Here is a 25,670-nt window from a genome sequence, read left to right as displayed (position 1 = left end):
TTCACTGAGTCTCAGTTTGTTTGTCTGTAGGATAGGCATAATACTATACACCAGGTAAGTTGATATGAGGAAACATCTCCAGTTCGGTGAGAGCAGCATATTTTAGGAACCCCAACTATAATAGTGTCCTTCTTTCCCTCATGAGACCTTACGCTTCAGTTCTCAGGATTTTGTAGGAGTCCCAGCTGATCTCCTCAGAGTCATCCTGGTTGTTGATTCCCCCCTCCTCAGGCTGCTCCTGTGTCTTCAAAAAGGCACATCCTCAAAATACTTGAAGTGAGAAGTTTCAACTCTCGGATGGGCTTACTGCCACTTCTCCTAGAACCAGCTCCCTAGCCAAGAAAGTGACTTGAAAATGTTGGTACTGTCCTGCTCCAAGAAGCCATCCTCCTCCACCCCGCCATCTAGCTGGCCTGGACCCTGTGCTGCTGTGGGCTGGCCCCCAAGCTGGAGTTAAGGTCTGCGCTGGACTGTCATCCCATTCGCTTCCCTCCCCTGGCTCCGAGATGGACCCTGAGGTTCTGACACTGGAAGTTAGGAGGAGGAGGGATCAGGCAGTCCCTAATTGTGGGTTTTCTTTCCACCTTCCTGACTACTTGCCACTATGTGCAGGTGTGCAATTTGCACTATTGTAGCTTTGGTCCTGAAGGTGACGATAAAACTCATATGGGCTTCTCCACCTCCTGTTTTTTATTGTCTCACAATAATTTGTCTATGATAAGCCAAGTGGGCAAGTGCCACCCTTCATTCTCTTTTTGGTACAGTTCCTGCCATGCCTTAATGCCCAATTAATAAAATTACAGTGATAACCCTTCTCTGGCCTACAGACAGTTTACACAGGCTTAGGATTCCCTTCCCGTTGACCTGTAGGTTGGGTGTCAAATCTACCCGGGAGCATAGGTGGACTGGGACAAGATTGGCTGCAGGATGGCATTACACGGAGGAAACCCAGGCAGGTCACACCGAGATCCTGTTAACCAGGTGCGATGGCCTCAGACCTGAAAGGCAGGTGTCTTCTTTCCCAAAGTGGCGGGGAATGGGGGGTGCGGGCTGTATCGGTGACAAAGGTCGCGCTCCCTCGCTGTAGCGGCGGAGGTGCGGAGAGCTAGGGACCTGGTCGCGCCGCAGGAGCCAGGCTCGGGGGCGCGCTGGCTTCCCTGCGGCGCCGCGGCCTCGGGGGCACCGGGACCCGGGACCGCGCGCCAACCGCGGACGCGGGGCAGCGCGAAGGGGTTAAGTGGAGGGCGGGGCGGCGGAGCCGTGGGAACAGCCGTGGGCTCGGGGCGGGCGCGCGGCTTCCCCGGCGCGCCGCCCGGTCCCGGTGCTCGGAGAGGCTGCGCCGGCCGGGGCCCCGCGGAGCCCCGAGGAGCCGGTCGGCGGCGCTGTGGCCCTGCCTGCCGCGCGGCCGCGCCTGGAGGGCGGTGACCCTGCGCTGCGGGATCCCGGCGCGGGAGCCCCAGGTGGGTGCGCCGCGGGGCCGGGAGGCGGGGCGGGCGGCTTCGGGTGGGCGGCGGGGAGGCTCTGGCGCCGCACTGTGTCTGGGTCGCCGGAGCCGCGGGGCAGCCCCCGCGCTGCGCTCCGGGGGGCGGCGCCCTGGGACTCCGAGGGGCCTGGAGCAGACGCGCCGGAGGGCCCGGGGACGAGTGGGGGTGCGGGTGGCACCAGCTTTGCTGCTTCGGTGGCGCGTTCAGAAGCGTCCTTTCCTGTACGCCGGGACACGGACACGGACACGGACACGCGGCTCCGTCTCCTCCCCCCGGGTCGCCGCCGCCGGCTGTCCCCTCCGGGTTCGGTCCGAGAAGCCCGGGCGCGAAGGCAGCGCTCCACCCTTTCCTTGTGGTGGCGAGGGCGGCCGCGGCCCCTGGGATGCCCCCTGCGCCTGGGGACCCCGAGGCCCGCGGCTGCTGCCCGCCCCCGGCCTGCCGCAGTTCGGGGAAGTTCTGGGTTCTCCTGCTCCCCTACCCGACGTCTTCCCGGCCTTGAGGGAGTTCCTCCTGGGCCCAGGAGTCACCCCCGGACGGGGAGAAGTGATTGGAGGCGGGAGGCCCTGATCACTTTAAAACAACTTCAGTCATTTCCAGGTCTGTATATCGCCAGCACCTGCCCTTTGTCTCATCTTTGGCCCCTACAAATTTGCTTTCCAGCCGGGGAAGTAATGTGGTCACCTCCGAGAAAAGTCACGAGCCTGTCTTTTGGCTTTAAAATACGAATTTATTTGGGGTGGGTGTACCCGAGGCTTCCTTTGCACGAGTTTGTGGGTACTCAGTAGAGTGCTTCTCTGTTGCCCGCCTTCTCAAAAGGGTGAGTGAGGCCGCCACGGAGGAGCATTTGCATCCACGCAGGACACTGCCGACTTCCCACGGGCCTCTCAGGTCTCCCGGGAGGTCCCCCTGCAGCCCCCTCCGCCCCAGCCTCCTTGCCCTTTCCTTGCAGAAAGGTGTGTGTCCTGTGGAGTCAGTCCTGCGGACAGAATGAAGGGAGCGCCCCCTCCTCTCGCTCAGACCCTGTCTGACCCCCATCCTTATGCTCTCTTCCCTTATAACAAATACGGAGCAGAGAACCTGGGTGGCCTTCCACCCCTGAGGTTGTGACGGGGAGGAAGGTCCTACCCACGGTCTGCTGGCTTTAGTTTGTTACCTACCTGTTGAATTAAAGGTTTTCATATCCATCCCTTGCTGTACCGTTTGCCAGCATCTTTCATGCATTGTTTTTGCTATAGTTATGGTGTGAATTGTGTATAAATTTAATAATGTATATTATGGAAAGGGGGCATTGATAAGGTACAAAAAGATCCATGCCTCTCTTCACCTAGGAAATGAATGTTTAGGACATTAGATCATCTTTGTTGAGGCACTGAATTGTAGCCTCTTTTCTTTAATACCCCACTGCTTTTTGAATCAGCTATTTTAATGAGTGATATTTGCATTTCAAGGAGGCCATTACTTCCAAAGAAGGGGTTGAATTTTTTGTTTTGCACTTGAAATACAATATATGGAAACATTAAGTTCATGCACTTGTAAAATAGGGGAAGGCTTGGTTGGCCTCAACTGGAAAAAATCATGAAAAAACCTACTAGGTTTAGGTTGGAGACCACTTTCACAGAGGTCTTATTGCTAAAAATCAGATCAGGTAAGTCAGCTCTGAGAATTGGAATATTCTGTGAAGTGGAAGAGAAATGACCAACCTATGAGGATATTTATGCCACAGCTAAGAGAATCTTGGTATATGGCATGGTTGAGTGGACTATTTTTCCATCTATATTACTTCCTTGATTGGATAAGGATGGCTTTTTAAAGAGTTGAGCCCAGGAACCCTATGAAGTCACGGTCTCACTACCTGGCACCTGGATTTTGAGCTAGTATCATTTTTAAGGGAATGGACAACATCTCCTTTGACATTCTAAAGTCTCTTTCACCCCACTGAGTTCTTCAAACCATCTTGACACTTATCTTGTAACATAGTTTTTAAATTCATGATTTTTCTACTCCTGGATCACATACACAATGAAGACAAATGCCACATCTGATTTCACTTTGTATTTTCCACAGCAGTTTGTAGACTGTTCTGCACATGGTCAGGGCTGCACTGATGAAGGTTTGAAGACAGCTAGTTTATAAACTGTAGTGCAGCGATCTTCAACCTTTCTCATCTCATGGCACACATAAACTAATTACTAAAATTCTGTGATGCACCAGTTGAAAATCACTGTTGTGGTACAACGTGCAGTCATCATTAACATGCATTTTAAGGAGAACACTTCAATGTTTACCTTCTCTGAAACCTAATTTGTAGGGGTTTTACTTTCATTATTGAAACTTATTTGAATCATACTTTAACATGAGTTGTGTACACTTATATATTGTGTATCAACAGGACTTAGAAATTACTTGCGAAAATCTTTGAGATCTGGAACACACCGATCACATACTATCGTATTCCAATTAGATTCTTGGGACTAAATGACACCTTCTTTACTAAATGAATCTGTACTATTTTATCTGAGGAAACTAACATCTTGTAAAACTTCTTGACACAACTTTGCTATTTATATATTCAAGATAAGGTTGAAGGTTTGGCTTCAGGTTCTCTTTTCTTAGTGTAGCTGCTTCCAAATCAGCAAAGGGATTTCAAAGGCAACAGTTAGTTGTCACAGTGAGGCTTTGCTAATCATAAATTTGAACTAGTTTAGATATGATTGCATATTTTTATTGTTTCATCTAAGTTGCTCTAAAGTGTCTATAGTATCTTTTTTTTTTTAAATGTTACAGCAACTGTGATTCTGAAGTATTGACTAATTTTGCCTTTCTCCATCTCTTACAAACTGTGTATTGTGGCTGCCTTGATAGAGGGGGCTACCCTTGAAGAGCAGTAAATTGTGCAGATGTGCTCTTTAAGGATGTATTTTCGAAGCCCAGCACTCTTTATGTGCCAAAAGAGGTCAGAGCTATGTTAAGGACTTCAGGCTTGAACTTCTGTATGATCTTGACGTTGCTGCTCATTATCTAATTTTGCAATGATGTGCTAACTTTTTGTTCATCTCAAAAAAACTACAACCTGTTATAACATTTGAGGTTGGCTGTCTCTCTTCTCTCTGAGAGGTCTCTCCTTTGCCAAACTCAAGTTTCAGTTATTAGAACACGGTGATCAGTTGAAAGACTATGAAGTGACATAAGATATCATGAGGATCAGCCAACAAAGCCCGACTTATGCTGACATTATATTAAGAGCATAACATCTAAATAAAACTCACAGGCTCACATCTGGGAAACTACAGGACTTCATTGTAAGCCAGGTGTGAGAACTCTATGCAGAAGCAACAGCAAAGTCTAGGGAATTTCTGTCAAGGTCTGTGGAATGACTTTATGAATTATTATTATTGCTTTTTAAAATATGTCTTTACTGATTTCACAGAGAGGGAGAGAGAGAGAGAAACATCAATGATGAGAGTCATTGACTTACTGCCTCCTGCACGCCCCCCGCTGGGGGTTGAGCCCGCAACCCTGGGCATATGCCCTGTGCCCTGACCAGGAATCGAACCTAGATCTCCTGCATCATAGGTCAATACTCAACTGCTGAGCCATGCCGGCTGGGTATACTTTATGAATTACTGATGTATCCTATTTGTACTTGTTCTATAACACAGATTTCTAAACTAACAGCCTGCAGATGAAAGTACTTTCTGAGTTTTAATCAGTTCTTCATTTTGAACAAATTAGTGATGATATCTCTATAAATCTAACTTTGCATTGTTATTACTGTTGATAAATACTAATTTAGTAATTTTACTAAATATTACTAAAAAAGCACTTGGAACATAGAACTGATGTAAAATTAAGCTTCAGCACTCTAATAGACCAATTAATTATATGAAATACTTGTTTTATATAAGAAATTCTATAATTTTACAATAGTATGTACTACATTAAGAAAAGTATTACTTTTGTAAATAAGCAAAGATTGAGGCTATTAAACACTTTAGAAAGTGGTTTATAATGTTTCCTCAAACTAAGCAGTTCAGTCAGCATATTTAAAATGATTCCACCTTCTTCTGATCAGGTCTCTGCTTGGAATGATTTGCTAGCTCCTTTCTTGTGGATTCAAATCTACAAATAATTTTCCTTTTCTTTCATTTATCCCTTACATAATTTATTAATCTTACAGATTCCATTAATTAAACCCTTTTATGTGGATGACTCTATCTTTTCTAACTCTTTTCTTTACTTTGTGTCTTAGCTCTATTTCTTTATATCCAAGCTACTTGTCACCTCCATATCAGTGCACCATAAACTCCTCATCTTCCAACCTCCTTTTCCAACCCAACATACTTGAAGTTCTCTATCAATGAGACTTGAAATCTAAGTGTCCCCTTAGGTTCTTTCTCTGCGTTATAATCTATATAGTTGCTAGTCTTACAGGTGCATTTATATAGCGTCTTTATAGAGATGTCTTTTGATCAAGATAGATGTATTTGTATAATATAAGAAGGATTTGGAGGTTGTTTATACTCCATTCTGGAGATGAGGAATCCCAGGCTGAGAGAAGAAAGGTGACCTGAGGTAATGGTGCTCTCTAGCCACACGGACCCCGTGGAAGGTAGAGTAATGGCTTCCAAAGATGTCCATGCCCTAATCCCTGGAACCTATGAATATATTATTTTACATGGCAAAAGGAACTTTACAGAATTGATTAAGTTAAAGATCTTTTTTTAAAAAAATATATCTTTATTGATTTCAGAGAGAGGAAAGGAGAGGGAGAGAGAGAGAGATAGAAACATCAATGATGAGAGAGTCATTGATCGGATGCCGCCGACTGGGGATCGAGCCCGCAACCCGGGCATGTGCCCTGACCGGGAATCGAACCACGATCACCTGGATCCTAGGTCAACGCTCAACCGCTGAGCCACGCCCGGCTAGACTAAGTTAAGGATCTTGAGGTGGGCAGATTATTCTGGATTATTCAAGTGAACCCAATGTAATCACAAGGATTCTTATAAGAGGGAGGCAGAGTCTGAGACAATATTTCAACTGAAGCAGAGTCAGAGTTAGTGAGAGACTGAGGGTCCTACACTGATGGCTGTGAAGATAGAGGAGGGGCTGTGAGCCAAGGAATGTAGGCCACCTCTAGAAGCTGGAAAAGGCATGGAAATGGGCCTCCAGAAGGAATACTGCCTTGCCAACATCTTCACTTTTAGCCCAATTATACTGATTTTGGGCTTCTGACCTCCAGAACTGTAAAACAATAAATCGATGTGGTTTTAAGCCACTGAATTGTGGTAATTTGTTATAGTAGCAATAGGAAACAAATACAGACCCTAATCTTCAAGAATTATGAAAAGAGTTGTACCCATATAGTCAGGGTAATGGTAGAGTGTAGACTACTTCTTGGGACCAAGGCACTGAAGGTAAAATTGGAGAAATGCATGAAGTTTTTGCATCTGTTTAACAAAATTCTGCCTCATTGGGGCCATGTTGAGGATCCTTGAGGATTGCCTCAAGGACCCTTACTACACCCACCAAAATAACTAATTTTTTCCCCCTGATGAGATCAGTGGGATGTGACTTTCCTTTGTAAGCAAGGTGCATGAGTCCTCTGTGTTCTTCCTCCCAGAGTTGGGATTATTCACACCTGAAGGGAGAACATGTAGCTCCCAAACCCCTGCCAAAAGCCACTTTTAGAAATCTGGCTTGCTTTTAAGATTTGCTCTAATTTTGTTGAAACATATCTATTGGTAATAAATGAGCTAAAAGAAAGTTGTGATTGAATGTCACCATAGGCCCCCAATCCCTTCATATAATGAAATGACAGGGTCCCCCCCCCCCCCAGCTTGGAATGGCCTCCCAGGTGTTGTTTCAGAGACTCAGCACAACCCTTCTGATATTTCTCTGCTTCTCTTAGGCAAAGGAGTTGCACCAGCTCTGGGCCTGGACCACATGAACAATTGAAGACACCCCAGGGTAGGCAGAGGGCAGAGGCAGTGTGGGAACACCTGGATCATCCTTGACACTACACCTGATAGGGAATACAGGAAGTATGAAACTACTTGTCTTGTGAATTTTCCATCTCAACTGGGGGCAAAAGAATTAAGTTCAGTGTGGTCCAGAGAAGCAAGGCATGTGACATTTGGGCAGGTCCCAGAACAGCAGGTGAAGGGGTCACTGGCAATTTAGTGTGTGATTAAAACTTTATAGGCTGGGAGAAGGATTAGGGTGATCAAATGTCCTGGCTTGAGTCTCTTCCCAAGGAAATGAACTCAAGAGTGGAGAGAAGTTTGAACCTTCTCGATTTTATGGCTTTGGCCAGGAGGTAAATAAATAATGGAAAAAGGGAAAGAATCACTCAGTTATTTTAAGGCTGAAGACCTTACCACTTGTTAAGGTATCACATTTATCTTCCCAGTATATCTCATTCATTCATTCCTCTTCATTTTCGCTACTATGCATACCTTAGTCCTCAGAGGGTACTTTCTAGAGGCAGCATAGCATGTCTTTCTCCCTGTTTTAATCTGTTCTTTCAACCCAACATCTCTTCCATGATGTTCCTCTTTAAACACCACTTTAGTCATGTTTCTTTCGTGCAGAAAAACATTTAGTATTTTCATGTTGCCCAAAGTATGTCTAAATTACTAAGTCTGGCATTTACAATCTTCCTGCCTTTCTCCCATGCCTGTTCCAATGTGATCTCCCATTCTTCACCAGTTTAAATCGTCTTTTCCAGCTGGAATGTACTACTCGTCGTCCCTGGATAACCATTGCCCATCCTCACTTCCCTTCACCTACAGCTATGTTCTCTTTTCTGCTCTTGAAATCCCAAATACTGAGTATCTGCTGTATGAAGATAGTATACTACTTATTAGATTAAAATGGGTGGCGTGGAGGGGGACAGCATGTTTTTGTAAAAGCTTGATCATTTTAGAAGTCTTTACCCTGTGATATTTTACAATCCAATTAGAAAAATAAATTCATAAAGTAAGAAGGACGTCACTATTATACTCTTAATGTATTTAGGCAAGAATTTCTTGAGTAAGATAAAACCAACTAACACTTGGATGCCTAAAAGTCCAGATATTAGTTGTCTGTGATTTTTTTCCCGTGTATTCCAAGAATTTGTTTATAGTGAAACACAGGAAGTTTTATTTCGTAGAATATAAGTATTCAGCACATCACTGAGTACTCCTAAAAGTTGTAAGAAAACTCTTTTTAGTGATCAGATGTTTAAGCAGTGACTGCATAGATTGGAAAATATTGGTTCTATAGTGATTTCCAAAGTCAGTTGATGCTCTGAATGAAAGAATTACAGAAACAATTGTATAAAGCTCATATTACTTAAATTGCATGGAGAGATAAGATTATCAAATATGACCCTGGCTCAGTTGGTTGGAGCACCATCCCATACACCAATAAGGCTGTGGGTTCGATTCCCAGTTAGGGCATATATTAGGTTTCAGGTTCCATCCCTGGTCAGGGCATGTATGGGAGGCAGCTGATCAATGTTTCTCTCTCTCGCTCGCTCTCTTCCTCTCTCTGAACATATCCTCAGGTGAGGATAAAAAAAGATGATCAAATATGGATTTAATATGTTCATCAACTATTTCATATTCTTAATTTTATGTAAAACATATAAACGCATATTCAAATATTTTCCTAGCAAATGACATCGGAAAAGCTGGCTTAGGAAAAGACAGCTTGGAAGTTAGTATTGAGTTTATAAAAGATTGGCTCGTTTTGTTATTTTGTTTGTTTTATCCTGTACCCCACAGGGATAGAAAAGCATGAGTTTATGAGGAAAGACAACTATTTCCAAGTCAGATGAACATTTTATTTGCTTGAACTTACTTTTTGAGCTCAGAATTTGAGTAGGAAAAGTATTGAATTCATATAGAGCGAAAGATTTTTAATGCAATTTTAAAAATTGATTTCAGAGACAGGAAGGGAGGAGAGAACAAGCGAAACATTAATGATGAGAGAGAATCATTGATCGGCTGCTTCCTGCACGCCCCCTACTGGGGTTGAAACTCGCAACCTGGGCATGTGCCCTGACTGGGAATCGAACTGTGACCTCCAGATTCATGGGTCGATGCTCAACCACTGAGCCACACTGACTGGGCTTTAATGCAGTTTTGACAGAGCTGAACTAAAGTCACTGAGCACTGATTAAAGCTATCCTCAGTCGGTAAGATGAGTCAGATCAGTAAGACTTATGATTTCAAAACAATTGGTAGCAGAGTCTCAATGGATGGGGTTCACTCTCTTCCCCTTCATACTGGTGAGATTAGGGTGTGGTTGTGGCTTGGTTCCTTTGTACCAGTTATAGTTTATATCTCTCCTCTGGGAGAGAAGGTCAGCAAAACAAGAGCATTTTTAATGGAGATTTTTCTTAACAGAGATAATTAAAGCACATGTAACTTGGGTCTTAATATTTTATTATTAACATTTTATTTGTTTCTTAATTCAATTGTTTGATCATTATCAGACTAATAATTTATAGTTTATTATTAATAATATTTTATTAATGATTTGGATGAGTACATTTCTGGGAAACTGATTATACTTTCTTAATGAAACAAAGGTGAAAAGGGTATGTTTTAGTCCACCCAGGCTGCTATAACAGAATACCATAGACTGGATGTCTTATAATCAACAGAAATTTATTTCTCACAGTTGCGAAGGCTGGGAAGTCCAAGATCAAGGCACTGGCAGATTTGGTGTCTGGTCAGGGTGGTTAATAGAAGACCATCTTTTTAATATGTTTTCACATAGTAGAAGGGGCAAGGGAGCTCCCTGTGGCGTTTTCATATGAGGTCACAAATCCCATTCATGTGGTCTCCACTCTCATGACATAATCACCTCTCAAGGCACCACCTTCAAATATAATAACGTTAAAGGGAGTGTATAAATTTTGGGGAACACAGATATTCAGTTTGTTGCAAAATTTAGGTTAAAAAACTTCTGTAGACAGTAAGTATGGGTTAAAGTTAACAAAATTGTAGAACAGAAAGGAAGAAATCTAATGAATTTTTAAAGACTTAGATCTTGTAGGTGACTACAAGATTAGTTAAGTAAAAAGTGAGCAGAAAGTGTGACTTCGTTACCAGAACTGCCAGCGTGATCTTGAGCTGCCAGGATGAATGCCTGATTTCCAGAAAGCAGAGCAGGACATAATCTTGTTGTGTCATGTGCTGGTGGGACTGTACCTGAAGGATTGTATTTGGTCCTAGATACCAGATTTAAGATTGACCCTCCACAGCACATTCAAAGAGAGCTTGAAATCATGTCACTTGCTTTGTTGTTGCATGTCATATGCTTATCTATCCATGACATTGGTGACTGCTGGGCTCGACCTGCAGGCCACTGTGGTCACACAGCCCTCCGACAGAAGCTCCTTCTTGTTGGTCATCACAGGCTCAGCCCCAGAAGAGCTGAACTCAGTTGATTAGTTGGAGTAGCTTCAGGCATGTTGCTGTTAAAAGCAAGGCAGATAAGGAGGTGGCTTAAAAGTCTTATTTATGAAAGATGGGCCATCCCAGAGAATGTGTAGTTCAGACCAGAAAAGATACAGGAAGACCACTTAGGGAACTTCAGATATTTTAAGGACTATTGCATTAGTCCTTTATTGCTGCCTTCACAGATTACCTGAAATATAGCAGCTTAAAGCAGCATCCATTACTACCCCACGATTTCCATGAGTGGGAAGTTTGAGCACAGCACGGCTCAGGTCAGTCTCTGCTTAGGGTCTCACAAGGCCAAAATCAAAGCATCAGCCTGGCTGTGCTCCTTTTTCAAGGCCCTGGGAAGAATTCACTTCCAAACTCAGTCAAGTTGTCAGAATTCAGTTCCTTGTGGGTAGAGGGCCAAGGTCCCTGTTTCTTTGCTGGCTGTCAATGGGAGCCTTTTGTCGCTCCTTACTGCCACCTGTATTCTTCATTACTTTGCCTCTTCCTTTGCCAAGATAGCAGCAACATGCCCAGTCCTCACGTACCACATCTCTTGGATATCTCTTCTGCCTTGTCTCTCTGACCACAACCAGAGAAAGCTCTCTGTGTTTAAGGGCTCAGGTGATTAGATTGGGCCTTCTGGATGACCCAGGAAAATCTCCCTCTTATATAGTCTGTGACCTTTCTTAATCTCTGCACTCCCTTTTGCCATTTAATGTAACGTATTGGCAGTTCCAGGGGGGAGGGTGTCGACATCTTTAGGGTTCTCATTCTGCCAAGATGTAAAGAGTGGGTCAGTCGGGCTCCAGTGGGTAGAGGGGTGGGCACGGCAGATCTCCCCTAAGGGAGGTTGAGGAGAACAGGGAAGAGGACTGCAGAGGGTCTTTTAGGGAGTCTGGAGAAGGGTTTGGATCAGGGACTTAGGTGCCCCTCCCTGCCCTGAGACTTTAGATGGTAAACTCCATGGACTGAGTTCTAAATTCTCTGGACTCATGTGCAAGGAAAACCTAAGAGCTTATTTGATACCAAATGCTGTATTTAAAGTGGTCCTGAGTTTTTGTTTTTTGACCCTGAAAACCTGGAAGTAAGGTTTATTTTGATAACATCCTAAATTATTTGAATGGTAAATATTTAGATATCTCTGCTATCCTTAATGTTAAATCAGTGACAGGCACCTTGGCCTCATTCACCTAGACATGAAGAAATAATAATGATTAGCTAGCACGTGTTGGGTCTTGTTGCATGCCAGGCAGGATGCTAAGTACCATAATCACAGGAATCCTGGCGGGTGAGGTGTGCACATGCCGTCAGGGTGGCCCTGCCCACCTCAGTTCCACTCTACTGTCCTGCTCAGGCACATGCCCGTGCTGCCCCAGAAGTGGCTGTAGGAGGGCATGACCCAGTGTTGCTAACTCACTAATTCTGACAGAATTAGTGGTAATGCAACACACAACCGGCACCCTCCTCCTCTTTCCTTGTAGCGTGTCTCTCTCAGTTGCTCTAGGCCAAGGGCGAGGAACCTTTATCATGTCATTCGCAAGCCATACAAAATTAACACAGAAAAACTAGCCTGCTCTATTTGGTCAAGCATTTAATTAACTCACCCCTAATGTGATGGCTGGAACTGGTTCTCTTTGTGAGGCGTATGATGTTAGCTGGTATTGATGATGTTGCTACTCTCAGCTGCTGTTCCAGGTGTCGGTCAGTCTGGAGTGCAATCTACTCTTTGCGATGGTAAGTTTTAAAAAGAACTGCTTGCAGCAGTAAGTTATTTTCAACATACATGCATATTTCAATGCATGTCTCCCTGGATATTCCTGGCTGCCTGACGAGTTCCACAGGACCTTTGAGGAACCAGGAGAACAGTGATCTATGTAAATCCTTATCTTTCTAGTTCACAGGAGTTTTATTTTTGTTTTGTGTTTTTATATGAATGAAGTGGTGGTGGGGTTGAGTCCCCTAGTCCCTTACCTCTTGAAATGTTCATTGCCTTGTGTTCGTAAGCAGCGCCACTCACCCAGGTAAGAGCCAGGGCGCTCAGGAGTGGTCCTGAGACCCAGCTAGGTCATGGCTTGTTTGTACTGTAGGGAGTCGGGGGCTCGTGGAGAGATTACAAGGGAGAGGAAGTTGAGAAAAGACATCTCCTAGACCTGGTGCATAGCATTCAACTTTTACCCTGAGGTGTGATGTCAGTGTCTTCCTGCTTGTGGCTTCATTTCATCTTACTGGTCTTAAGGCCTCTCCCACCATAAGGGCATATCTGTGAAATGACACCCTTTTGGCCCCATTGCCCCTTCAAACTATTCCTTTCTTCTATTCATTACCAGAAAAGCTGCTGTCCACACTCAGTCTCTCCCCTCACTCTCCCCCCAATTCACCCCTTAATGCTCTGCTTTCTCTCCCCTTTGACACTGGTACCTCCATCTCCATGACATGCTGCCACAGCTTTTGTGGCAGTAGCCTCTCATGGCTTGGCTCCTCCTGCTAGGACTGCCTTTCCTAAGTCTCCTTTGGGTCCCTCCTCTCCTTTGCTTCCCTTTGAGAGGAAGATGTGACCTAGGGTTCTGTTCCTGAACCCCCAAGAGCATTCTCTCTACATTGGGCCTTCAGTTTCTTGTTGTCTTCTTAATGGACCCCCAGATCTCATCCCCCGTCCAGACCTCCCTTCTGAACACCAGCCTGTGCTTTAGCTGCTTGTTGGGTGTCTTCACCTATGGGTGTCCCGCACTCTCACTCTGCCGTGCCTTGGCACAAGCCACTCCTCCTGCCTAGAATGCTTTGACCCAGCTAACTCATTTTCACTCTTTTTATTTTATTATTATTTTTAAAAATATATCTTTATTGACTTCAGAGAGAGGAAAGGAAAGGGAGAGAGAGAGATAGAAACATCAATGATGAGAGAGTCACTGATTGAGCCCGCAACCCGGGCATGTGCCCTGACCAGGAATCAAACCCCAATCACCTGGATCCTAGGTCGAAGCTCAACCTCTGAGCCACGCCCGGCCGGGCATTTTCACTCTTTTTAAAGCATCAGGCATCAGTTCCTTTGAGGAGCCATCTCTGGTCCCCGAATCCCTCCCCAGGTCTGTGTGCATACCTTTTATTCAACAAATATCAACTGAGTGCTTCAGTGTTCCAGGCACTGTCATTGCTTCTGAGGGTGCAGCAGAAAACTTTGTCCAAACACTTACCGACCTGTATTGAGAGGTTGTGTGTATGCACCCGTAATCCATCTGCCTCTCCTTGAGGCCAGAGCTGCCTCTCATTCTGCTGGTCCTCAGCCAGTGTTTGCTGAGAGCGAATCCAATTATGCCGCTTTTTTTTCTTCTCTCTTCTCCCTTTTCTACTGTGTGTTTTTGCTCTCTCTTACTCAGGAGCAAAACAGGAAATAGAACTTCATAATTACAAGATTAGCCAGATACGATTTCATCTCTGTTTCTGGTTTCTACATAGAGTTCCTTAAAGTTTTGAGGGGTATGATGTAAAGCATGAGTTGAATGCTTTCTTTGATGAATTTGCTCAGCTGTGGCTAACAACAAAGTTCCCCTCTGCTGTGTCCTTTGTTCAGAACTGAAGAACTCGGTTCTTCGAAAAGTCACTGGGAGAAAGGGATATTTTGCTTATATCTTATTCTACATAGTGCCTGTGTCTGTGAACCTCAAAGCATGTTGGTGGGGACAAACACAAGGTCTTCAGATGTTCTTATCTTGTAATACCATTATCCCTTTCTCCAGAAACAAAGCAACAGAAACAACAAAGCCAGATCATTTACTTTGGGGCTAGTATGGGTACAGTTGTCAGAAGAAATACAGGACACTCAGTGTAGTGACATTTCAGATAATCCACAAATACATTTTTAGTGTAAGTATGCTCAATATTGCACTGGACATATTTACACTTAACAATTATTTATTGTTCCTTTAAAATTCAACTGTCACTGGTGTCCTGAAGTTTTACTTGCTAAATCTAGCAACCCTTATTACGGCAGAAGGCAGCTGTTGGGATCAACCATTATTAGCTCTCATTTTTGGTCACGGCGATGTTTGGTGGAAGCTGCTGCCTTTGCCAACTTTAATATTAGCCCCACTTTTAGAAGGTTTCTCAGCCCTAAGCTGGAGGAACAGTGAGGAGAAGCCATATTCACTTCATTGTTCCTCCTTCAACCTGGAGGTGTGACACCAGGTGTACAATGTTGCATGGTTGGGAAAAATGTGATCACAGATGGCAGCTCAGTCTTTCATCCCTGAGGTTCCTCACCTCTTGTAGAAGTGCAAGTTGTCTGATGTGGAAATATATTTAGTTTAGTTCAGCAATCATTTTTTAAGTATTCCATTTCTAATGTAGAGTGTGTTAAACTGTCTGTCTCCCAGTCTGGGGAGGAACAAAAGCTTTCCCAGTGGGGCTCAACCCCGGGTGGACATTATAATCACCTGGGAGCATTTTAAAGCCACACTGATACTTAGGACATACCCCAGAGATTCTGATTCACAGATCTGGTAGGGCCTGAACATGCCTAATTTTTCCAAAGCTCTCCCTCTGATTCTGGTGTGCAGCCAGAGTTGAGCTTCAGCATCATGTATTGTCTTGAAGTGTTCTCTGAGTGCCAGTGTGGAGGAGGAATGGTGAGTGACAGAATCTTGGCTTATGGGGTAATCACATGCAGGCTTAATTCTTGGTCATGACAGACAGGTGGGGCTTCCAAGCTCTTCCAGGAATGGCCCATGTGATCAGAAGCCCATGTGTGTGCCGACTGCATTTTAAAAATCATTGATAAGTGGGACTGGTGAGGGTCAGGTTCGGCATACTGGAATGCCTTAAATTGGAGTTGAAATTTCATGGGAGCTTGAAATTTTATGGGGGTGATATTCGTGCTTATTTTCCATTTGTCATTAATTCATCATTCTGCGTGGTTTGTTGGTGTGACTTTAGTGGTGTTAATCTGGAATAGTTAAAATAATGTAAAATGGAACATAATTAAATGTAAGTAATGTCAAGAAGCCTGTCACAGTGACACGTGCTAGCAGCTGTACCACAAATGGTGGCACCTCTTCCAGGCAGTGCCACCTCATCAGGTTAGCAGGCTTATTAATTATTTGGGAGAAGCAATTAGCTTCCTCTTCTACCTTGTGACATACCTCTTTATAGTAGAGCTCCTTGGTTTTTGTTCAGATTTCTTTTCAGTCTGCCCACCTCAGAGGGAAGGTAGTATTTGGTCTCGCCAGGCAGTCTGAGCTTTTCTGAAGTGTAGACTTCTCTACACATTGGCCTCTCCTTCCCAGAGTGGCTTTCCATGTAGAAGCCTATTAAAATGAAGAATAATAGAGGTCATCGGATGAGCTCTTCCTAATCTCTCCTCTACCAGAAATGTCTCTGTGGCCACACAGCCCTTCTCCCCCCTTGCTTTTCTGTCCTCCTAAAGCTAACCGGCCCCTGCTCTGGAGGGTGCCCCTCCTGCTCACGTGGGGCCTTGCTCCGTCCTTCTCCCTTCTCCTCTAACTTCAAACTTCTTTCCTCTCCATTGGCTCTTACCCTTTAAGATATAAATATACTCATATTTTTTCATCTTAAAATTAAAAAATCCTAACACTGTGTTTCCTTCTGAGTACTACCACATCTCTCTTCTCAGCCAAATGCTCGCAGAGAGAAGCCCTCAGTTGCTGTCTTCACTGTCTCGCCTCCTGTTCACTTCTTCACCCCGTTGCCGTAGCCGGTGCACCCCGTCTGCAGCCTTCCCGCCCTCCCCACAGCAGCTGTGGGGCCGGCCACTGGGCCACGGGCGCGCGCTCACCGGGGCGCTGCAGCGGGGAGGGCGCGCCGGAAGCACTGCCTCCCCGCCAGGCGGCGCGTGGCGGGAACTCGGGCTGATTGGTCCCCCGGCACCAGGTGACCACGGAATGGGCTCGGGTTGGCTGGCGCCAGCAGGAGACCTGCCTTCAGTTGGGAAGCAACTGTGGCAGGAGGAGGAGCTTGGTGCTCGCTTCTTGCGGTGCTTGGGATTCCGGGCAGTTGTCTGATCGCCACACCGGTTAAGTAAGTCCGGCTGCTCGCCGTCCTCACGGACTGGTCGGCTCGGTGGAGGCGGTAGCCCGGACAGCAGGCGGGGCAGCAGCAGGGGCGTGGCCGGGCCCTGAGCCCTCCCGGGGCTGGCAGCCCGCGGCCCCTGTGGTGGAGGCTCCGCATGGGGAACCAGCTGACCTGCTGCCTGAAGCCCGGTGCCAGCCCCCGGCTGCGCTGGCACTCTGGGCGGGTGAGCCGGGAGGATGAGTCTGATGTCTGTGCGGCGGGTGCCGGGAACTCGGGGGCGGTACCCTCCGCCGCCACTGCCCCGGGACCTGCCGCGCTGGATCTCCGAGCCTGCGAAGGCCGCCGCGTGCTGCACCTCTGTGACCTGGAAGTGCCCGAAGGTAAGGAGGCGTCAGGGGTTCGCTGCTCTCCACTGACCCCAGGAGGGAGCCCCCACCTCAGGCTCCTTCTTGCCTGGGGCTGGCTTTCCAGGAGCTGGCTCTTCCTGGCGTCCCGGCCCCTTATTCTTTTCCCGTCATGTCAGCCAGGTCCTTTCCCCGTGCACAACCCAGACGCCCAGTTCTTTCTTCTGTTCCCAACGCAGCCTGAGACACTCCAGTCGTTGGCCCTTCCTGTTCATGGCTCTGTTTAATGTGTCGTGGGACTCTGTGAAGACTTTTGGATAAATGTTCTCCTTTTTTGCAATGAAAACTCTAATACCCCAACTTCAGAGTATCCATCCCATCTCCCTCTCCTTACCTGTCCATATTGTACTTAAGTGAAGGAACAAGGTAGGGCCTGGTGATACCCTTGCTCCCACCTAAGGTAGTTGAAACTAGGGACAGTTCAGCTGCCAGATTTTAGGATTTGTTATTTAAATTCAAAATAGATAACTGACATAGAACCTATGTGGTGTTCTTAAGTAGGCTGTTTTCAGTTGCCTGGATAGAAGCTGCTTTACTCCTTCCAACTATAATTTGAACACAGAAGGAAATGATGGGAGAGGGAACTTAAAATTACTGAATGATGTGAAATGTTACTGTCAGTGCTACAGAGAATAGTTTTTTTGCTTGTTTTTTTACACGAAGAAGAACCCACAGAGTTCTGATTACTTTATATATCCACTTTCACACAGTATGTCTTCAGTGACTTAACAGACTTCACTTTCCTAATGCCTGTTTTAAGGGAGGGGTGGGGTGGTTCACAGGAGTGTTGGTCAAAAGTTTCAAAAGAGAAGAACACAGATTTAGACTTTAATTTGTAACATGAAGTCTTGGGAATTAAGACACCAGATCCTGCACAAGAATGTTTGTCTCCATGGCTCCTTCTAGGTCCTCTCCCCTCCTGCCAGTAGATTCCTGTTTAACTGTAAGAATGTTGAGGTAAAAGTTCTGAAGACCAGATGCCTAAAGTGGGGGGAGGGGGGAGGAGAGTGGGGAGAGGGAGGAGAGAGGAAATATTTGGTTTAAAACAATTTTGGGTAACAATATAGCTAATGAAGACTGTGTTTTCAGAAGTAGAAAGCATTCATTCACAAATATGTTAAAACCCCATTGATCCATTTGTTTCATTTAAATGCCAGAGATTATTTTATTATTTCATAGAGAAAATGTATTATAGCTATTATTCTATTTAAACTTTAGTTGAGCTTTTAATTTCTTTAAAAGAATAATTAAGCCTGTGAATTCACTTGGATGGTGGATGTGGCTTTGCAATGGAAAAGTACTCCCTTTTCAGAATATTAAAATATTGTGGGGAAAAATTAAAATATTGTGAAAAGGTACAAATTATGTGAATTAATTAATTGTACCTTTAAACACAAAGCAAGTGAGCACCTGTGAAAACTTCTCTCTGCTTGGTTCTGTAAGGTAAGCCTCTGTCTGAGTTATTTTATAAACCAGTTAGTATATGAGTAGTGTTGGATGGGAGGCCAAAATAGGACCTTTATAGAATTCTTTTAAGATTTACAGCTCACTTCCATGTATATCTCATTTGGCTCTTCTAACTGCAAATAAGACCTGTGTATATTATCCCTCTATTGCTGCCGAAGAAACCAAGACTTAGAATGTGAAGTGACTGATAGATGTGCAAAATTTAAATTTTGTGATGCTTAAAACACTCTTTTAGAATGCAGCTTATATTTTATAATTTCTCCACAAAGTGAGCCTATTTTAACTTCCTCCAGTCTTGATTATTCCCATGTGAAATTATTGTATACAACTCAGAAGTCACAGTTACTCCATCCTGTGTCTATAAATTCATTACAATGGATAAGAATAAAATTAGAAGTCACGAAATAGCATGAATTTACCAGGTTAATGGTTGATATATTTTGAAGTTTGTTCCTGCAACCTCAAATTGAAGCTGATAGTGCTTTGGACATAGAGGGGCTTTGCAAGAAGCTGGTAAGAGGACAGGTCAAGTAACAAGGATTAAACATAAGCTTATAATAAGTAATGTTCAATTAGAAGAGTTCATAAGTATAGAATTTACCTTTTGGTGTTTATTATGATAGATTTTTATTTCAATTTGTTTTTAATTTTGGGGGGCATTCAATAAAGTGATATGAGAAACCTCAATTTCAGCATTTGCCTGTTATTAAGTTTCCATAGAAACAAGATAAAAATAACAAATGTAAGTACAAGCACATTGGAAGATTGCTTTTAATGTCTTTATTTCAGACAATTTTATATTGGTTTCCCTGGAAACTAGGAAATACCTACTTAGATATAAAGCATTCCGACTTTTCTATGATGGAGAATTGAAGTATTTGGTTACTTACACAAAATCACACTTGAATGATGCTCTGCCTTGTTTTTTCAGAAACAGAACATGGTTTCTTTAGGTCATTTCCAGGAGATATTCTTAAGAACTAGTACAGATTTCAGACAGACTTAAAAGAATTTGTCTGGTACCCTGCCTTTATCTAATAGTATATTTAATATAAATGATGGTGGCATCAGTAACACAAAAAGGACACTAAGGTCCCGTCATCCAATTTGATTATTACTCACCAACTGCTCACACAGCCTTTTATGCTCTGACCTTATGAGCTTTGCTAATTCGCTGGCTAAAGGTGCTCTCTCAAGTGACCCCCTTTCTCCCTCTGGCCCTGAGGAGTGAGTAGGGAAGGAATTGGCAGTATTTTGTGGAAAAACCTCTATGCAACAGATCTTTACTCTTTCCAGAAGCTACTTTAAACCCTCTTTTGTGTGTGTGACAATATTAATAAGCCTTTGGGGTAAAAGATTGGAAAATACAGAAAAGTCATTCACTTATGCTGAGAATACCCAGAACTTTTATTAAAATTTTGATGTTTATTCTTTGTGAACCTTTTGTATGCGTATAAGCGTAACATTTTCTTTTACAAAAATGAGGTCGCCGTTTCTGTGCTGCTCTATAACTTTGTTATAAAGAGATGTAATGACATAAAGCTCCTGGAACTGTGCTTGACCCCTAGAGGGCGCTCCAGGATGTATTTTGAGGCAACTGGGTGGAGCTCTCCTGCAGTTCTTAAATAAACTGTTCATGTACCTTCAAAAGGCTGGAGCATCATTCAGTTATCCAGCCTTCATGATGGGCCATCTTTCAAAGTGGAACCGTACAAAATCCCAGTATAAAGCTTTATTCTGGGGACACCGATAAAACATGCATTGTAACTACCTATAGAATTCAGATGGTATACTTTCTTATAACTTAATTTGGATGTCATTTTGCAGTTAAGGTATTTTAATGTTAAATGTTATTAACCCAAATTAAAGTCACAATTGGTTTTTCACTGGACATTAGAACTTCTCTTTAGGTTTATGTGGTTCTTGTGTCTTTAATTCTGAATAACTGCTACTCTGAGATCTGAAAGAAGTGCTGATCTTAGATGACAAATCAAAAGATCACATTGGATGAAGTTTTAGAAGATATAAGAGTGTTGGGAGAAAGTTAACTGGCTTGGGGTACACTGAAACAGTTAGATGTTTATTGGGCTTCATACCAGATGCAGGACAAACAGTGATATTCAAGACGAAGCCTCCACCCTAACTCAAGTCCTTACTTTCTAGAGGAGGCTAGGGGCAGACAACACATGAACAGTCAAGAAAATACGGTAGCCCTACCCAGTTTGGTTCAGTGGTTAGAGCATCGGCCCATGGACTGAAGGGTCCCAGGTTCGATGCCGGCTAAGGGCACGTACCTTGGTTGAAGGCTTGATCCCTGGCCCCAGTCGGGGCACATATGGGAGGCAACAAATCAATGTATGTATCTCTCTCACATTGATGTTTCTCTCTCTCTCTCTGTCTCTCTCTCTCTCCCCCTCCCCCTCCCTCTCTCCCCATTTCACTTTCTGAAAAGCAATGGAAAAATACTCTTGGGTGAGTATTAAAAACAAACAGAGAATTATGTAATCAGGTTGGCTAAAGACAGCTTTTCTCCTCAGTGACACTGAGCCAGTCCTAAAATGGGGGGGAGCCCTGTGAACATGCGGGAGGGAAGACTTCCATGCAGAGTTCCTCAGATGGGATACACAGAGTGCAGGCCAATAACAGCAAACACAGTGGTGGCTGCAGCAGACAGGGATGCCAGAGGAGGAATATGGTGCATTAAGACGTATGCTCAGTGGGCCTTTACAAAAAATATGAATTTTAGTCTAGTAATGGGAAACCATTGGAGGATTATATGTAGGGAAATGATGCTAATTCTATAAAGAGAGTGAGAGAAACAGAGAGAGAAGGGAGGGGCTACTGTGTAAGAAGGATGGAAGCAGGGAGTTCAGGTAGAAGGCTGGCACAGTAATTCAAGTGAGAGCCAACAGTATCTTAAACCAAAGCAAAAACAATAAGGGCCTAAAATAGGCTGACTTAAAGAAATTAAGTAAATCTAAATGTAGTAACAAAGGTATGAATGACAAGTCACAGAAAAAGAAATGTAGGTTAGCTTTAAATGTGTTTCTACGCACAAGAGAAATGCAAATTAAAACTATACTGTAGTTTCTCTCCTTTTGGGGGAAGAGCCATAAACTTGACACTTAATTTTTGGTAAGTCTGAGGAGAAACAGTTACCTCCATATATTGCTGATGGAAATGCAAAATGGCTCCACCCATGAAGAGATGTTGGCATCATTGCACAACAATGTAGTTGCATTAATCAAGAAATCCTACTTGAGGAATTTATGCTGAAGACATACCCCACAAATATGAAACCATAGGAGGGAAAGTGGCACTGTGAGAAGCAGAGTGCCCCTGCTCCCAGCCATGGACTCAATTTACTCCTAAAATGCTACGTAACCAGCTTGGAAAAACCAGAGAAATATACCCACATTTCAAGTAGGGAGCACAGAAGAAACATCATAGAGTCTGGTAAGGGGGGGGGCATAGAAAGGGGGAGTCCCCCCTGAAGTCTGTGCTGGGCTCTGAGCCCTGAGGCTTAGAGGCTGCAGAGCTCCATCCCCTCAGGAGTGCCGACCAGCATCCAAAAGCGGGGATCTCAAACCCGGAGTGGAGGAGAAGAGGAGTGGCCCATGCGGAGGGCAGAGGGACCCAGGGGAACAGTGTGCCCTCAAGGAGGGGACAGCACCTTCCTAGTGAAACAAAGCTGCTAATGGTGGATGCTGACCATAGGAAAGGCTGTCACAAAGTGTGTGGCACCCGAGTAGTAAGGGACCAGAGGTCTGCACTGAGCAGCCACATACAAGGACCCTCTGCCTTCCTGTAAGGCATTGTGTTGAGCCTTAGAAAGAACTTAATCTGTGCGGCGCAGGGAAGGGGAGGGGAGCCCTCCCTCCCTGAGCTCCCGGTAGGGAGCTTCTGGGATTTTTGACCAGCCCTGAGGGATGCCGTGGAGCTGCCCCAGCTTTACTGAGATCAGCAGTGCAGGGGAGCTGCATGGAGCTGACCTTGTGTCCCCTCCTGTTGGGTGCCTTGGCCCTGGGGCAGCAGGACCTTGCAGGGTGGACTCTCTGCTTGGGTGTTGCTTTGTGGGTTTTTGAGTTTTTGATCCTTGAACTGGCTTCCATCTTCCTGGCTTGCATTGAAGAGACAGACCTGAGGAAGCTGGGATTTTTGTCTGCATAGTAGAGTATTTGAAATACATGCCTTGTGCTACTAGCCAACCAGAGCTGAGCAGGGAGGGGCAGAGCTCGCCTGCCTCTCCTGCAGGCTAGGAGCACCACCCACAACAGGAAAGGGGCTGGTCCAGCTCACTGAATCCCTAGATACCCCGTAGGGCACAGTCCTGAGGGGAAAGGGAGAACAGCTCCTGGTAGGACATTACAAGAATAAGACTCTAAGGGACTGTTGTTTGGGAACTGGAGGAAAAGCTGAAAATCCCTGCTGGGGGCTGGGCAGGCAAAGTGCTCATTGGAAAGTTTTTTAATTGAACCCACTGAGCTCAGGCTGCTGAAACTGCCCATACAGAAAAGGCAATAGGCTGAAGTCAATCTGAACCTGCAGCAGACCAGTGCATGGGGAACTAGAATCAGAGGATAGGGTAGAGACTGAGGAGCTGGCTGTGGAGCAGAGACTAACTTCCTCACAGTGAGTGCATGACAGTGAAACCTCTAGGGGAGTGATATCCCGAGCTACAGTAGCCAGCCTACACCCTAAAGACTCTACAGAAGACTCTGGAGTAATACGAGGCAACCACACGGTTGCAAAATAGCTGACATGTGGAAGTGGTCCACAGAGAGCCTCAGATCAACCATCTACCTAAGGACATCAGAGCCAAACCTATATAGATCCTCACATTGGCTGATATACAGGTACCTCCCAGGAGAACTGAAATCAGCACACAAAACAGTGAGCCACAGACAACATAAGCTGCCCAGATGAAACTCATCTGATTGACTTTCTTTTTCTTTTTCCTAGGTTAAAAGAGAAGGGAAAAAAATTTTTTTCTTTTTAAATTTTATAATTTTTTTTTAATTTTTAAAATTTAAAATTTTTTTTTAAAGAATTTTATTTTGCTTGCTTGCTTTTTTGTTTTGTTTTATTTGCTTTGTTTTGTTTTATTCTCGCTTTTACTATCAAGATTTTCTTGATATTCCCTGCTTAATCGCTGGGACTTTATCATTGTAACCAACAAGTTTACTGCTTTTCTCTATAGTTTCCCTCATATCTCTTATTAGACTCCCTCCCTGCCATGGCTTTATCTTCCTCTCTCTCCTCTCGATCTGTTGGCATAACTTTATTTTTCTTTTTTCTTTTTTTTTCTTTTGTTTTTCTCCCTTCTGCCTTCCTGTCTTTTTGTTTGATTGTTAGTTTCTGTTTTTCTCTTTATTCTATTTTTATGTTTTCATTTTCAACTATTATCCTATTCCTATTCTCTCCCTTAATTTTTTACTCGCCTTTCAGAATCTTTTCTGTGCCCCTTTTTTCTCCCAGTAGCTTCTCTATGTTTTACATTTTATTTTAGTTTATTATTTTTAAAATTTTCATCACTATTAACAATAATACACTTTTCTCTCTCTAGCTTTACTTTTATTTTTTTACCTTTTTTTTTTTTTTTTTTCCTGCTTTAGCATTTGTGTTCTCCCTTCACTCTCCCAGTTCTATTTTCACTTAGGTTGTTTGCATTGTGATTGTCAAGATATTTTTTAAGATACCTCTTGTTGCCTGGAAGTTTAGTTGTGTATTGTCCAGCCTTGCCAGCACCCGTACAACAGCTCACATGATGTGGTTGGGGCTGAGACACACAGTTACCCAACCTGAGAAGAGAGTCCTCCCAAGGACTGGTCAACAACAATCTAGACCCAATTAGAACAAGAGAGCCCAAAAAACCCATGAAAAAATCACCCACAAAAGAGACATGTCTAGAGCAAAGAGCTCAGAAGTATAAGGAAAACACGCCTCTGGGCTCCACTGGGCTCACACTACAAAATCCCACCCCATAAGACTGGGAGACAGCAAATATATCTAATATATAGATACAAACACTAAGAGCCACCAAAATGGAGAGACAAAGAAACAACCCCAAACTAAAGGAAAATGGCCAGAGAAAGACTTAGATGAGATGGAGTTAAGCAAGTTATCAGAAACAGAGTTCGGAGTAATGGTTATAAAGATGCTCAAGGGAATCAATGAGGACAACAAGGCACTTGATGGTAAGGTAGAGGAACTTAGTGAAAACGTGAAAAAGATGAATATCATAAACAAGAATCAGGCAGAAATAAAGAATACTATATCTGATATCAAGAATACACTAGAAGGAATTAAAGCAGGCTCAATGAAGCAGAGGATAGAATAAGTAACTTAGAAAATAAGATAGGAAAAAACACTCAATCAGAGTAGCAAAAAGAAAAAACTTGAAAAGCATGAGGACAGTCTAAGGGAGATTTGGGACAACATGAAGCAAAACAACATTCGCATTATGGGACTACCAGAGGGGGAGGAAAGAGAGCAAGTGATAGGGAACTTGGTGGATGAAATAATGACAGAACACTCCCCTATGCTGGCGAGGGAGAAAGTCACACAAGTTCAGGAAGCACAGAGGGTTCCAAACAAGAGGGACCCGAAGAGACCCACTCCAAGACACATCATAATTAAAATGGCAAATATTAAATTGGCATTAAATGGCAAATATATAATTAAAATGGAATAAATGGTCCATTCAAAAGACATAGGGTAGCTGAATGGATAAGAAAACAGGACAAAAAGAAAATATTAAGGACTGCAAGAGAGAGACAAGCAGTGACCTATAAGGGAACCCCCATAAGGCTGACATCAGATCTCTCAGTAGAAACTCTTCAGGC

At 44.1% G+C, this 25,670-nt stretch overlaps 1 protein-coding gene across 1 annotated transcript in view; it reads left to right on the top strand.

The window, feature by feature from the left end:
• The first annotated feature begins 17,072 nt into the window (after nucleotides 1–17,072).
• The window catches only part of LOC308560616 (cyclin-Y-like protein 1), a 50,967-nt gene continuing 42,369 nt past the window's right edge, over nucleotides 17,073–25,670 (top strand). Inside the window, exon 1 of the mRNA XM_081144672.1 lies at nucleotides 17,073–17,334. Coding sequence (XP_081000798.1) covers nucleotides 17,109–17,334 — 226 coding nt within the window. The 5' untranslated portion in view covers nucleotides 17,073–17,108. The remainder of the gene's footprint in view (nucleotides 17,335–25,670) is intronic.

Source organism: Miniopterus schreibersii, assembly GCF_964146895.1.
Source record: "Miniopterus schreibersii genome assembly, chromosome: 1".
Taxonomy (NCBI): domain Eukaryota; kingdom Metazoa; phylum Chordata; class Mammalia; order Chiroptera; family Miniopteridae; genus Miniopterus; species Miniopterus schreibersii.
The sequence above is the reverse complement of the archived record's forward strand: the minus strand, read 5'-3'. Positions and strand labels throughout refer to the sequence as shown.